A 16853-nucleotide genomic window follows, 5' to 3' on the forward strand; every position below is an offset into this window, starting at 1 on the left:
GAAGTAAAAGATTTGACATCAGAAAAATATCAATCCCCTCCAAATCAGGTTATACACTGAATGCAATTCCAACCAGAATACAGTGATGAGTATCTTGAACTGGAAGAAATGAGAAACTCCCTTCAAAAAGCAATTATATGAAAATAGCTATGAAAATGTTGGAGGAAAAAATGGAAAAGTGGTTAACAAACCCTACCAGATATCAAAACAGTACAGCATTGGCACAGAAATAAAAAATAGGAAAATGACAGAAAAGAGAGTTCACAAATAGGTACACATATATGCAGGAGTATAATATGTAACATATATGATGTTTCAATTCAATGGCAAAAGAATGTTTTATTTTTAAAACAGTACATTCATAGCTTGTAAGAAAATAATGTGATATACTTACATCACACTAATATAAACATAGATTCCAGTGATGGTAAGAGACAAAGGTCTAATTAAAAACAGAGTAAAAAAATAAATGATATCTAAGGAGGAAAATGGTTGGCAACACATTCGACAAATGATTAACATTCCTCATTCACGAAGAGTATTTATACTGATCAACACCAAAAATTTAAAAAGGGGGAGGGCAAAAAACATGATACGTAACTCACAGAAAATGTAAGTCAACAATAAATATGTGAAAATAATACTCTCTCTGGCTATCACCAGAAAACTGCAACAATGGAATAATAGTTCTCGTCTGTTAGGCTGAGAAAAATGGAAAAGAGCACTGATACCCAGCGCTCATGAGAATGCTAGGAAACAACTGCTCTCTTACACTGCTCGTGGGAATGGGAATTGCTATAATCTCTGAAAATTATCTGGCAAGGTGCATCACAATTTTAAATACAAACCATAAAAACTCATAACTTGTACCTCATCAAAATTATAATTCTGCTCTCTAAAAGAAACTATTAATAAAAAGACAGTCACTGAAAAAAAAGTTTTTTTAAATCATATATCTGAAAAAAGGACTTGCAGCCCAAAATATATACAGAACTTTCAAACTCAATAATAAGAAAACAACTTATTATTTTTTAAATTGGCAAAAGGCTTAAACAGACACTTTACCAAAGGAGATACACAGATGGCAAATAAACACATAAGAGATGCTCAGTACCATTGGCCATAAGGTAAACTGCAATTAAAACATGAGATGCTACTACATATTCACTACAGTAGCTAAAATTTAAAAGACAGACAATACTAATAGTTGGCAAAAATGTGGATGAACTAGAACTCTCACATACTACTAGAATACAAGATAGTTTCAGCCTCTTTGGAAAACAATCTGACAGCTTCTTTTAAGTTACACAGACACCATGAAATCAAGCATTCCCACACTTAGGTACCTACCTAAAAGAAAAGATATGTCAACACAAAGAGCTAAGAACAAATGTTTATTCATAATCACCAAGATAGAAACAAACCAAATGTCCATCAACAGAGGAATAGAAAAATGAGTTGTAGCATATTCACAACTTAAAATATCACTCAGTAATAAAAAGGAATGAAAGGCTGATATATCAACAAGTGAATAAATCTCAAAAAAATTATGCTCAGTGAAAGAAATCAGACATACAACCACTTTATTATCCCATTTGTATGACATTTAGGAACAAATATCAGATCACATACAGCTAAGGACTGGGGGAGGGAGTGGGGGAGAGTGGGAGGAGACTGACTGCAAAGGGAGACAAGAGAACCTTGAGGGCAAGGGAAATCTTGAGGTGGTGGTGGCTATACAACTCTATCATATATACATTTGTCAAAATTTATTTCTTCTTCATAGAAATTATACCACAAAAAACTTGATTTTCTAAAATTTTAAAATACATACCTTTTGACCCAGATATCCCACTTTGAGGAATCTATTCTACAGAAATAAATGTGTCAACATGTATATAAATTAATGTATATTGATAGGGAAATGGTTAAAGTATGTTATATTCTACACTATAGAATACAATGCAAATAATTTTAAATTGTTTTAATATTTATTCACTTTTTAGAAAGAGACAGAGTGTGAGCAGGGGAGAGGCAGAGAGAGAAAGAGACACAGAATCTGACAGCACAGAGCCTGATTTGGGGCTCTAACTCAGGAATCATAAGATCACATCTGAGCCAAAGTCAGATGCTTAACCAACTGAGCCACCCAGGCACCCCCACTGCAAATAATTTTAAAAGAACCGGAAATAGTCTTCTGAGCTATTATTATGATTTGTGGGAACTAAAAGAACAGTTCTCATTCTACTGATTTGGGCCCTCTGCTCAACTAAAGTTAGAAGAATGGGCCACAACGGAGAAGCATAGGCCTCTTTTGCTCAATTCATCTGCCACAGTAACACAGTAGAGCTGACCATAGGGATCCCACTCCACTCTGGAATCTAATGACTGAAAGGGGGTATAAAACAAAAAGTAGCAGCAATTAACATGACAAGAGTTCTTATAAAAGAATCCTGGAAAGCATCTTAGGTAATGCCATCCATTTATAAGGGCCTTAGTTCAGGCTGCCTAGTTACAGAGAGTAGACTATGACTTCACAGCATAAATAAATTTTATTTTAATTTGACCTCATTTCAAGATCACTCACTATGCTCTATATACTATACAGAATGCTGTACAAATATGACATTCCTTATCCTCCAGAAGCTTATGTTCTAAATGAAATCTTAGAAAATACATTGCCCCTTAAGGCTGACTTTTTTATTTGATTAAAGGAATCCATCACGAAGATTCAATTTACACCTCAAAAAGAATGGGGGTGGAACAAGGTGAGGGGAAATGAATACTGAATCTGAACCTATAAAGTTATTAATTAGATGTAAAAATTATCCCGTGAATTCATTCATCATATAAACAGCAGGACATTTTCAACAAACTTATAGAACATTATTACATTAAGAATCATGAGAACACAAAGAAGTGGAAGAATAATCCCCATTCTTTCCTAAATGCTCTAGGACAAACTGGATGCTACATCCACATGTTGTTGAGTCAGCGTGAAAAGTACAGGATGCAACTCATCGCCATTTAAAATAGTTCTATCACTGATATTCTACTGGTATTACTCCATCACCTTCCCAAAACCTTGGAGGTCACTTCAAAAACTCACTATATTAGGTGAGGCTAACATTATGTTTTTTAATGTTTTTTTAATTTATTTTTGAGAGACAGAGAGAGACAGCATGAGCAGGGAAGGGTCAGAGAGAGAGGGAGACACAGAATCTGAAGCAGGTTCCAGGCTCCCAGCTGTCAGCACCGAGGCTGAGGCTTGAACCCAAGAACAATGAGATCATGACCTGAACTGAAGGCTGATGCTTAATTGACTGAGCCACCCAAGTGCCCAAGGCTAACATTATATCCATTGTTATGTAACTCATTCACATGAAAACATTAAGACCTATTTAATATCATGCAAAACTACAGGCCACTTTTCTAAAAATATAAGGAGGAATACTTCAATAAGATACACATTAATGAATTGTTACTAGTTTTTGTTAACTGGACTGTCACTAAGGACTGGAGAGTTGTTTCCTTTTACTAAATGGTCAGAAGACCTTCAAAGTTAGAATATAATTTGCCCTCTTCTGGGGGGTGGCTTTTCAAGAGAGATGATGGGCTGGAATGCAGAATACGAAGGCATGCCTCTCACTTCAACGCTGACAGTCACATCAGCTAAAGATGGAACATCTAAGAATGGGGGTTTGCTGGTGAGGTGGAGGGCAACAACTATCACTTTTAACTATGTTTTTAACCATTTGATATTTCAGTTGCTTTATTAGTGTTTTCCTATACTATGATCTTAGTCATACTGTTTTAAAATAAAGAATATACCACAAACTGACCAGAAAACAATTATGATATACTGCTACTCATCTACATGAAATTCTGTAAATAATGGAGGAGGATTGAGGAAATGGCAGAGTCATGAAGAAAATGATATCTTTCTATGATTTTGGAGGCCCAGTTTCCTCATCCTTTTCTACATAAATATTTTCATTGCAGACATTTCAAATATTACGCAAGAGTTATACAAAATAAGTACAACATCACCAAGCAGAAATCCTAGAGTAGGTGTTCTGAACATGTTGGTAAAGAAAGTCACTTCATTTGAGAGGTCTCTGCCCCTTCAACCTCACGCTCCTTACCAATATACATTCATCACTGAAAAGGGAAATATTTACAAAAGTTCGTTTAGTTATGTTTAAATATTATGTTTAGCTGTCTGGAGACCATGTTCTCAAAATTTATACAAGAAATCAAGGATTAAACTTCATAACAATTAGGAAACCACACTGTGTAAAATCAAAGACTTAGTTAAAGGACATTAAAATAGTTTTACCACTGGTGCTAAATTGAAATGGCTACAGCTCTTCCCAACACCTGGAACCAAAACCTTTTGAACTTTCATGTAAACAAGCTGGGGCACACCAAATGCTCTGTCTATAGCAAGGTACCACCTCTGTACAAGCATTTGGGTGAAATATGTAGAAAATGCCTGAGGACTCTTTGAAGCAGCTTGGGAGAAGAGCGAGCAGGAAAGAGGCTCTTCTCTAGGGTAAGTTTGTTTAGTGGAAAGTAAGCAAGTTGTCAGGGTAAAAGTTGACAATGTTGATTCCAACAGTTTGAACTGCGAATAAACATTCAAAGGGATTATGTTACTGAGAATTAGAAAAGATTCCATTGAGCTCAATAGAACATTTGTGTTTTCAAAGATAATATGCCTTCAAGCCACACTCTGGATCCACAGTTTAGGGTTAGAATTACCTTAAGCCTTTTCTATGCCACATTAAAGAACACAAGATCTGACCTCTTTAATATGGATCTAAAATTAAAATAAGGATGGAATAAAAATATTTCATTCCTCATAACTAAATTGGAAAATATTAATATATGTACATTTGCATACCTGAGACAGAATGAAGAAATTTGGATAAAAATTTATGTTCTTTTCAAACATATAAACTTAAACTAACAAACTTAGGGAAACCAACTTAGGGAAATAATACATTGGCCATAATTTTTTTTTAAGTTTTCCCTCCTTAATAACTTATCAAAGAGCAAAAAACAAGCCCTATAGTTATAAAATCTACAATCCTCCTCTGCTCACCAAAGTACATTTAAATCTGGCTTTCACCTAATGCTCTTGGGTTTTCCATCAAGTACAAGATGAAAAGGTGGAAGAGACTTGTGCTTTTTCAGAAGTAAAACAATTTGGTTGCCACTCAGCAGTTCCTGGTGAAATGCCAGGAAGCCTATAAAAAATTTAAAATTGCCCTAACTTAGAGTTTATAAAAATAAGTAAGAGCTGTTCACAGTCTCTCAGACATTCCATCTTTTGGATATTAAATATTCATAAACAAGGAAAAACACGTTTTTGATTTGTTAAACTTTATTTACATCAGTATAATGCAGGTATGTCTTGCATGCCCTCAAGAAAATGGAAGTAACTTAGACTTCTCTTCTTAATCCATCTCAAGTCCTCCATTATTCTCACATGTAGAGTCTGCTATTAGAAATTTCTCCAAAACTTGACAAAAGCATCCAACTCCCATTGCTTTTTACCAGCAAAGCTGGCAGGCAGCCTTGCAAAAAGTTTTTTCTCCTTTGAGCTCTCGCACAAATTCATTTCCCTCCTTGAACCAAGGATGTAAGGGAGTATGGCTGTCTCACAGCCTCTTTGCTCTTAAAAAGAAAATCAAATTCTCCAGATATTTTCAAACTCCACCAGGAATAGAACGTTCTCAGCTCAGCCTGTGGATCATTATCTCTTTTACATTTCATCTTTATGTTCACTGGGTTCATAGAAAGGGCATACACAGAAAGAGGAAAATAGCTGCTTCTTAGACACCAAATTTAGTAATTCTTTCAAATCCACTGGCACACATCTAAAAAGTCATATTTTTACAAGGCTTCATTAGGTTTTCATTGGTTCTGTCTTTCGAGAACACACATGCTGAGTTGCCTATAACTTCAAGCCAAAATACATCTGCAAACTACAAGAAATATTTTTTATAGGAAAACAAAAGTCATCACAATTTAAAAAGGGATATAGTAGATGGAGACAGACAGATATGGGCTCATCTAGATCCCACTTTAGTGTCTACCAAACATCAAGTTGTTAACTAACAGAGGCCATCAATCTACACTGCTTAAGATTCCAGACTACGCCAATAGCCTTACCTGTTAATATGAGATTACTGTAAGTATTAGAGAATTGCTCCTTTAGAAGAACAAGATGCATCTGAGCTGCCTTCTCCCTCTGGAGCTCCAGCATAACATCAGGGTGCTGAGCAATCTTGCAGCCCTTCTGTTTATCCAAGGCAACATCACTTCGAACAATGTCTACAAAAAGAAATAAAGGCAGGCAGCAAAAACAAAACAAACAAAACAAAAAACCATATGCACATCAAAGTCTTGTTTCACCCAAAATGACAGAATTTACAAACTACCATATTTCATCAGAATGAAGAGATTCATAAGTAATAAACCTAAAGTCTCCAACTTCGTGATACATCCTGCAGGTTTCTCTAGTCATTTCCAAATCCTTTGGCAATTTCTGTTTTATTACCTCACTCTGACTTCATTTAAGATTCTCATTCCTCCATTCTCCTGTAAGCTTACCTCCAGGACTTATTTACTTCCTGGGGCCTTTTCTTAACATCTTTTACCATTCTCCATGGAAAAAAATAATACAACTTTGTCTGTAAACTAGGGACTATGATTATTTCCTCTACCTCATGCTGTAGGACCAGGTGATAGCTCCTTCATATATATTCAGGATATGTGACCTGCTTTCAAATTTACCAGCCGGACTATTCAGCTCAAATTAGGGCTACCATTCTATCCTTAACTGCTCAGGATTTCTCCTGCTGTTTTTCAACTGCCTCTAGTTGCATTCTGACTCATTAGTAATTTTTTTCATTGTTAATGTTATTTCATTTTTGAGAGAGAGATACACAGACAGACAGCATGCAAGCAGGGGAGGGGCAGAAAGAAAGGAAAACACAGAATCTGAAGCAGGCTCCAGGCTCCAGGCTCCGAGCTGTCAGCACAGAGCCCAACGTGGAGCTCAAACTCATGAACCATGAGATCATGACCTGAACTGAAGTCAGATGCTTAAATAACTGAACCACCCAGGTGCCCCAATAACTCTTTAAATCTAGAAGCATTTTGTAGGTTAGTGAAGAAAGCAAGAGTAGGACTAGAGTCACTTTGCAGATCTGCTTCTTTCCCAGTTATTTTCCCATTAGTGACAGGCTGCTTTTTAGACTTCAATATGATTTTTACTCAAAGCAGAAATATTCTGCAGAATAATAGTCTTCCTCAAAAACAAAGAGTCACCTAGACTATTTCCCAATTAGCAAGGAACTTCAATACCCTAAAGTTATTATTTTTATTTTTGCAAATTAAAATATAATTCAGCTAATTATCTATAAACAATTAATTATCAGAAGCAATCTGGATGATAGCTCTAGAAACTTCCAAGTTTTACATAGCAAATTGAAAGATTTTGGGAGAAACTGCTAAAAACATATGTTCTGCCACTGTTGACACCAATGGCTTTGGAAAGGAAAAACTAACGCCCATGTTAATGGGAGCAATAGAAAAGAGTTTAAACAATGCTCAAAAAGAAAATAGGGCATGTGGCATCAAAGGTGGGACATCGTTCTAGACAAATAATCCTCAAATCCATCAATGGAGCCCTATAATAGAGAAGCCCAGATATAAAGACAAACGCATGATAATGAGGGTTAGGATTGTGTAGTGCACAAAGATTAGCCAGATGTGGGGATGGCTCTCACTTCATCTTGGATAAAGACAGGGGAGCTGGTTGAAAACAATGAAATATCTATTCCTAAACATATTCATGCCCATTTCTAGACTATAGGTAATAAACTGAACTCATTTAACATTCAAGTAACTACACTTATAGATTTTCTGAGGCTTGAATACAAAATTAGAATAAATTAATTCAAGACATACTCTTGTTTTTAAAATCATCAATAGAAAGCAAGAGGAAAACATATTAATTACACTGTACCATTGAATCCTTTTAATAATCCTATGAATGTATGTGGTAGATATTGTTGACTAGCTGACCTAAACCCAAACACAATCCCTTCTTTGCTTTCCTCTACTGCAGAAACTAAAACACAAAAATAAACAATTTCCCAGCTTTCCTCGAAGAAACAGGTGACATGTAACATAGTTCTGGTCAATGAGCTGTAGGCAGACATCCTTAGAGGGACTTAACCTTAGTGACAAAACCTCACTAAGAGAAAACCATGATTTTTGTCCTTCAGCCTGTTACCTTTCCCATTCTTTGTGTCTAAAACATAGATGTGAGGCCTAGGGTTAAAGTAGCTATTTTGTGGCAATGAGTCAAGAAGTAAGAGAGCAAAGGACTACACACAAAGGATGGTGAACTGGAAGATCAGAAAGAAGATTTTAATGAGCTACAACAGCTACCATACTTGTCCTAGACTGCCCATCTTTTGATTTCTTGTATGTGAGATATCAGTTTCTAATTTTAAAATCCTGACCTATTTTTGAAATCCTAAAAGATAAAGAATAAAATTAGTATCCCTCCTGTATATATGTAGATCCCTGAGATCCACAAAGCTTAAGTGACTTGCTCAAGTTCACAGTGGATGGCCAGTCCCCCAAAAGAGTAATTTTCAAAGCCAAGTTCAGTGATCCTCCCAAAGGTTACTCTTATATAGAAACTATTAAATTTAATAGTAAACTACAGTAAATAATAAAAGTGAGGAAATTAAGAGAAAAACCTAATTATACTATAACAGCAGCATACCATAGGTAGACTATCCAGAAAAGAAATATGTATGATACTTTCCCAGAAAACATTACAAAACTTATGCCAAAGCATATTATATAGAGTGAAGAGGAGTTTCAATTATTCAGATATCTTCTAATAGGAGTCTAATAAAAAGTAGAACACCTACCAAACTCTCTATCTCCTATGGAATAAATGTATTGCTCAGAAGGCAGAGAAATCAATAATTATAACAAATAGCCTCAACATCATTCCAACCAGAACTTTAAAATACAGTGATCATATTATCTTAATAATAGTAAGAAGAGAAACCCACGGGCATGAACAAACATATGTCTGAGACTTTAGAAATGTACACAACAGGGGCGCCTGGGTGGCACAGTCAGTTAAGCATCTGGCTTCAGCTCAGGTCATGATCTCACGGTTTGAGCCTTGCATCAGGCTCTGTGCTGACAGCTAGCTCAGAGCCTGGAGCCTGCTTCAGATTCTGTATCTCCCTCTCTCTCTCTGATCCTCCCCTACTCGTGCGGTCTCTCTCAAAAAAAATAAATAAACAAACATAAAAAAAAGAAATGTACACAACAAAGTTTGGGGAGAAAAATAGATATGCTATATAGATTCTTTATTCACCCCCAATTTGTTTGAAATTGTATCAAAGACTAGATAAACAGACACACAAAAGAATACTTATCAAAGATGTATGTGGCTATATACATCTGAAAAAAAGAGTTAATATTACAGATGACAGATTCAAAATTCAAAATTATCTTGGCAACCTACAACTTAAGTTGAAATCCCCAAGACACAAACAGGAACACAAAGTCCTGCAATTTATAGTGAAAAGTAATTACATAAGAGGGAAAGTCCAGACCAGACACAAGCTAAAATATTTAAGATCTTATTAAGTTTTGTAGGTTTTCGTTCCATACAAGCTTTATGTAAGACAGTGATATGCTGCCATATACAATATTGCTGCCAAAAGATTAATGTAATTCTTAGATCAAATTAAGAGAACCAGCACATCCAGAATACAGGAAGTAACATAGCCACCCTGAATTCCATCCCAGCCAAGGGCAGCATAGTAAAGAGTTGGAATTAAAGCAGACCTTGGTTCAAATTCTGGCTTGGTGATCACTTATTAGTGGCAGAAGTGACAGACAACAATGCCTCTGTAAGCCTCAATTTCTTCATACTGTTACTGTAAAGAATCATTGAAGATTTAGCACTATGCATGCCACATAATAATAACTGTATAAAAGATAGCTATTACTATTTTTATTATTATAATACTCTACTTGTAGTATTATATATTTTTATATGGTTTTCACCTGTAATGGTTTCATAGGATACTAATCATCTAGAGTCCACCCAAAGAAAAGTGACAAAATGGAAAATTATTTTACATCTGATGTCAGCTCAGGTCATGATTTCATGGTTTATGGGTTTGAGCCATGCGTTGGACTTTATGCTGACAGCTCAGAGCCACTTAGAAACTAGAAAAATAAGAAAAAATTAAACAAAGATGAAAGTAAAGACTTCTATTGATTTCTCTTCAGATAGAGATCAATAAAATAAGGGGCGCCTGGGTGGCTCACTTGGTTGAGCGTCTGACTCTTGATTTTGGTTCAGATCATGATCCCAGGGTTGTGGGATCAAGCCCCATATCATACTAAGCATGGAGTCTGCTTAAAATTCTTTCTCTCACTCCCCCTCTGTACCTCTCCTCTGCTCACATGCTCTCTCTCTCTTTCTCTAAAATAAAAAACAAAGAAACAATGAAATAAAAAATGGGAACAACAGCAAAAATCAATGAAACAAAATAGTGCTTCATTGAAAAGATGAACAAAATTGAGAATTTTTAAGATAAAATAGCAAAATAAGACAACAGAAATTACCAAAAATAGGGGAGGAAAGGCAATCTCAATTGTGATATACTGTATGATTCCACTTATACAACATTTTAAAAATGACAAAATTATACTGTTAGGGAATAGATCACAAACAAGTAGCCTGAGGTTGTTGCTTGTGGGTGGTACAACAGTTCTGTGTTCTGATTGTTGTATTAGTTATGCAAATTCATACACATAGTAAAATTTCATAGAATTACAAGCAGAAAGAAGAAATGAATACATATAAAAACTGGTAAAATACAAATGAGGTCTATAGTTAACTTCCTTACTATTTTTGCACGTTTTTATACATTTAAAATTATTTCAAAATAAAGTTTAAAAAGAACTTAGATCTTTACCTCACATCATACACACACAAAAAATTAACTCAAAATGGATCACAGACCTAAATACAAGAACTAAACCTATAAATTTTCTAGAATATATAGGAAAATGTCTTTGTTTCCTTAAGTTAGGTAAAGATTTCTCAGTTGTAACACCAAAAGTAAAATTCACAGTGGAAAAAAATAATGAATTGAATTTTACCAAAAGTAAAAGGTTCTGCTTTTTAAAACACCATTAAGAAAATAAAAAGCTAAGGCACAGACTGAAAGAAATTATTTGAAAATCATATATATGATAAAATCTATAAAGGAAATGTTTACAACTTAATAAAAAGACTAACAACCCAAATTAAAAAGGGGCAAGACATCTAAAACTATTATTTCACCAAAGAAGATATAGAAATGGCTAATAAGCACATGAAAAGATACTCAAATCATTAGTCATTTGGAAAATGCAAATTAAAATGCAATGAGGTGCTAACCCCTGCAGGACTATAATCCAAAAGACTGACCATACCAAGTGTTAGCAATAGTGTAAAGAAACAGGAGCCCTTATACATTGCTAGTGGGAATGTAAAATGGTACAGCCATTTGTACAAACACTTTAGCAGTTTCTTTTTTTTTTTTAAAGTTCTTTTTTATGTCTTTATTTTTGAGAGACAGAGAGAGACAGCATGAGCAGGGGAGGGTCAGAGAGAGAGGGAGACACAGAATCTGAAGCAGGCTCCAGACTCTGAGCTGTCAGCACAGAGCCCGATGCGGGGCTCAAACCCACGAACCGTGAGATCATGACCTGAGCGGAAGCCAGACGCTTAACCAACTGAGCCACCCAGGCGCCCCAGCAGTTTCTTAAAAAGATAAACATAAATGTACTGTATGACCCAACAAATCCACCCCTAGAAATCTACCCAAAACAAATAAAAGAGTATGTTCATACAAAGACCTGCACATGAATATTTATAGTGGCACTGTGCACAATAGCCAAAATTAGAGACAACCCAAATATCCATATACCAGTAAACTGATAAACAAAATGTGGTAGATCCATATAGTCAAATACTATTCAGCAATCAAAAAAAAAAAAAAACTATTGATAAATGCTAGGCCTGGAAAGCCTTGACAACATAAACTAAGTGAAAAAAGGCTGAGACAGAAAGACTATGTATTGTATGATTCTGTTTCTGTAAAATTTCTAGAAAAAGCAAATCAAACCTTGATAGAGATAGAAAATGTATCAGTGGTTCCCTGAGGCTTGTATGAGAGCAAAGCCTGACCCAAACTGGCATGTGAATGTTCTCATACTGGATTGTGATGATGGTTGCACAACTCTATACATTTTATATAAATAACGACATACTTACAGTGGGTAAACCTTATCATGTGCAAATCATATATGTTAAAAAGTTACAAAAATAATATACCCATGTTCACAGTGGCATTATTCACAATAGCCAAAAGGTAAAAGCAGTACAAGAGTCCTTCCACATGTGGTATACACATATAATGGAATATCGTTCAGCCTTAAAAGGAAGGAAATCCTAATACATGCTACAACATGGATGAACCTTAAGGATATTATGCTAAGTGAAATAAGCCAGTCACGAAAAGAGAAATACTGAATAATTCCATTTGTATGAGGTATCTAGGGTGGTCAAATTTATAGACACCAGAAAGTAAACACAGTGAAGGACTGGGAGGACAAAAGGAGTTGTTGTTTAATGTGTACAAAGTTTGTTTTACAGGATGAAAAAAGTTCTGAAGATGGATGACAGTGATGGTTGCACAACAATGTGAATGTACTTAAAACTATTTAACCATACACTTAAATATGGTTAAGATGGCAAATTTTATTGTGTATATTATCACAATTAGACATTTTCTAAAGTAATAAAACTGACCAGAAATACAGGGCTTTTCAAATCAAATCAAAACAAGAATCACCTTAGAACTCTGGTACTGCAATGTCATTGTTACAGTCTACGTTCAGTTTTCTCTGTAGATTATCAGACATCACAACTTGATATAATTTGCATGCTGCTATTGCATTACCAGATCCAGAAGAAAAAGGTGCAGTCCTGAGAGAATGCTTTGGCTATTTTCACACTAACTGATCAAAAATGAAACTAGAGCCACTCCTTTCCCTCCTGGCTTCAATGTAGCAACTACACTACAATAGCAGCAGGAAAAGAAAGATTCTGACTATTCTTCAAACCCTTGAAAGACGTTCACAGATGCTAGAAGAGCGCTGAGAGCCTTTATAAACCCCAAAGTCAAAGAACTCATTGCCTACACTCTCTCCTTCCAAATGGCTAGTCCTTATCTTAGTCAGCCATATCTTCCTATTCCTCTAGTCTCTGATCTCATCTTTTATTCTTCTCTCTCCCTATCCCTTCAAGTCACCAAATTAACCTACTTCAGTTTCAAAATATCTTACAGTTGTCCCCTTCTTTTCAACTCCACATAACACCGTGTACCTCACATCAGGCAACTCAAGCCAGCATCCACAAATCCACTCACAGATCACTTTTAGAGAAATAAAAACCCTTCATTGTTACTTTGTTTTAATTATTAAATGTTTCAAATGAGAAATGTACAGTGCCCACTCATCTATGTACCCTCACTCAGCTCTATCTTTGCAAAACATTTTACCATATTTGCATCAGATTTGTTTAAAGAAAATAGTTCAGAAATACATGAAATCCTTTAATTTATCTGTCTGCAATAATATTCTCCTTCCTCTCTCCACCTTCAGAAAGGTAACCACCAACCTAAGCCTATAAGTAATACACTTATGTAGCTGTATATGTCTGTGTATTTATGTATATATGTTGGTGTGTAAGATTTTCTTATATACATAAAAAATTATTAGTTTACATTTTTGGCAATCAAGGGACAATTATCAAAAGTAAAAAACTAACACTGGTACAGATATGATGAACTATAGACTTTTATTATATTTCACCAGTTTATTAGTACCCTTTTGGATTCCAGAACCTGATCCAAGATCCCACATTACATTAGTTTCCATGTTTCCTTAATATCCTCTGAACTGAGTGACAGTCTCTGTCTTTCCTTGTGTTTCATGACTGTATCACTTTTCAACAGTTACTCATTAGGTTCAAATAAACTGTCCTTCAGCTTAAGTTGACTAAAGTTGTTTCATAGTTGGAATAAATTATGAATTTGGGGCAAGGATACCAGAGGTATTCCTGGGTCTTATTAAAGATGATGTTAACCTTGATCACTTGGTTAAGGTAGTCTGACAGGTTTTTCACCATTAAGTTACTGTTTTGCCTTTGTAATTAATATTTTATAGGAGAGAATTTGAGGCCACGCAATATTGCACACATCTGTAAACTTCTAACCACTACTTTTAGCATTCATTAGTGGATCCTGCCTACACCAATGATTCCTTTGGTATTCCAATGTTGCTTTTCTATTTTTCTCATTCCTTCTACATTCATTAATTCTGTAAGGGATAGTTGTCACTTCTCCATTTATTTATTTATTGTTTAAATTAGTATGGACTTACAAGTGTTTATCTTTTAAGTCATCATATTTATCTATGTTGTTGCAAAAATTGTTCCAGCTTTAGCTATTTGTAGCTCTTTCAGGTCAGCTTTTGTTTCCTTTGACTTACTCCTTACTTTCTAACACCACAAATGTTCCAGGAACATCTTGTATTTTCCTTGCCCTAATCCTGGAATCACAGGCGTTTCCAAGGAGCCCTGGTTCCTTTAGTCTGAAAATGACATTTAAAAGTGAAGATTTGGGCACAACATGTGCTCATTGCTACTGAGGTGTCACTACTTTTAGACCCTCTCAGTAGACAGAACTAGGAACTAGTACTACATACTAAATGTATTACAGATATAGCTATATTTACTGTATCTATCTACATATTAAAAGGTAAAAAAAACCCACATAAGTTCATATTGATGTCTCCAACTGCAATTCGGTACCAAAGGGTTCATTATAGCATTTCCATTTGCTCATTTGTAATTTCTTTTTTCTAACATTGAGAAACCTGCTTGTCCTCAACTAAAATATATTTATTTCCTTAACAGTAGTATAAATGTGGTTTCAGAATTGCTCATCAATACCTCTATGAGAAACAAACTTACCAAGAACAATGTTTTTTGTTTTCCATTCCTTTTTTCATTAGCCTTACAGAACCCAGTCAAAACAAAGCTACTTAGGTCACAGCCTTTCTTTTCTGAGCCCTCAGTATAGTTCTGTCATTCACTGTAATACAAACAGATTCATTTGTAAATCTACATTCCATCACTGGTTTCCCCAACATCCTGTTTGATTTTTTTAAATTTGAAGACAGTAAAATTCACTCTATGGTATTGACAGGTTCTGTGAGTTTTGACAACTGCATAGAATTGAGTATGCACTAGCACCACATTACCACACAAAACATTTTGATCACCCAAGAAATCCCCTTATGCTACTCCTTCCTCATCAATCTCTCCCTCCATTCTCATCCTGGCAAATACTGATCTGTTGTTTTTTGATTCAAGGTTTTCGTCCCTATAATTCTATCTTTTTCAGAATGTCATATCAAAGGAATCATAACCATGTAGTCCTCAGAATATGGCTTCATTCACTTAACAAAATGTATTTAAGATTCATCCAATAGTCCATTGCTTTTTATTGCTAAATATTATTATAGTGGATGGATGTACCACCATTAATTTACCCATTCACCCAGTGAAAGAAATCTGGGTCATTCCCAGTTTTTGGCAATGAATACATCTTCTATAAACATTCACATCAGATTTTTCTGTGAACATAAATTTTCAGTTGGCTTGGGTAAATTTCCAGCAGCGACATTCCAGGGTCATATGATAAGTATATGTTTGGCATAATAAGAGACAGCCAAACTCCTTCCCAAAGTGATTATTTGCATTCTCACCAGCAATGGATGAGACTCCTAGTTGCTCCACTTGCTCAACAGCACTTGGTATTGTCACTTTTGTTTGTCTGTTAGATATTCCAATTGATTTGTATAGGCATCTCTTCGTGGTTTTAATTTTCATTTCCCAATTACAATGAAACTGAACACATTTTCATATGCTTATTTTCCATCCAAATATCTTCTTTGGTAAAGTATACGTTCATATATTTTGCCCATTTTTAAAAGTTATTTTTAAGTTTACTTCTTTATTTTGAGAGAGAGAGAGAGCATGAGCAGGGGAGAGGCAGAGAGAGAGGAAGAGTGAGAGAATCCCAAGCAGGCTCCAGGCTGTCAATGTGGAGTCAGATGTGGTGCTCAAACCCAAGAAATGCAAGATCATGACCTGAGCAGAAATCAAGAGTCAGACACTTAAACAACTGAGCCACCAGGTGCCCCTCTTTTGCCCATTTTTAAATCTGAGATTTTTTTTAATCTTAAGATTTCTTTGTAAGTTCTAAATACAAGTCCTTTATCATATCTGTAATTTTAAAATTTTGCTCCCAGTCTATGGCTTTACTTTTTCATTCTCTTTGTAGGGTGTTTCACCCACCGAGCAAAAGATACTAACTTTGGTAAGTCAAATTTACCAAATTTTTATGGATCATACTTTTTTTTGGATACTTTTGATATGATACCTAAAACCTTTCTGCCAATTATAAGGTCATACTGATTTCTCCTACCTTTTCTTCTAGAAGTTTTATAAGTTTCATGTCTTATACTTATGTATATCTGATCAATTTTTAGTTAATTTTTGTAGTGTGAGGTATGTATCAAGGTTCCTCGTTTCACATAGGAACTTCTAATCATTCCAGCACCATTTGTTTGAAAAACTTCCATTCTGCATTGAATTGCCCTTGCGCCTT

The 16853-nt window shown here is 35.2% G+C and overlaps 1 protein-coding gene across 1 annotated transcript in view; it reads right to left on the reverse strand.

Moving 5' to 3' along the window:
• Positions 1–16853, reverse strand: part of HPSE2 (heparanase 2 (inactive)) — a gene marked incomplete at its 5' end in the record, with an annotated part of 616756 nt that overhangs the window by 556719 nt on the left and 43184 nt on the right. The window contains one exon of the mRNA XM_029932351.1: positions 6181–6342. Within this exon, the coding sequence (XP_029788211.1) occupies positions 6181–6342 (162 nt within the window). The remainder of the gene's footprint in view (positions 1–6180; positions 6343–16853) is intronic.

The sequence above is a fragment of the Suricata suricatta genome, chromosome 2, assembly GCF_006229205.1.
Source record: "Suricata suricatta isolate VVHF042 chromosome 2, meerkat_22Aug2017_6uvM2_HiC, whole genome shotgun sequence".
NCBI lineage: Eukaryota > Metazoa > Chordata > Mammalia > Carnivora > Herpestidae > Suricata > Suricata suricatta.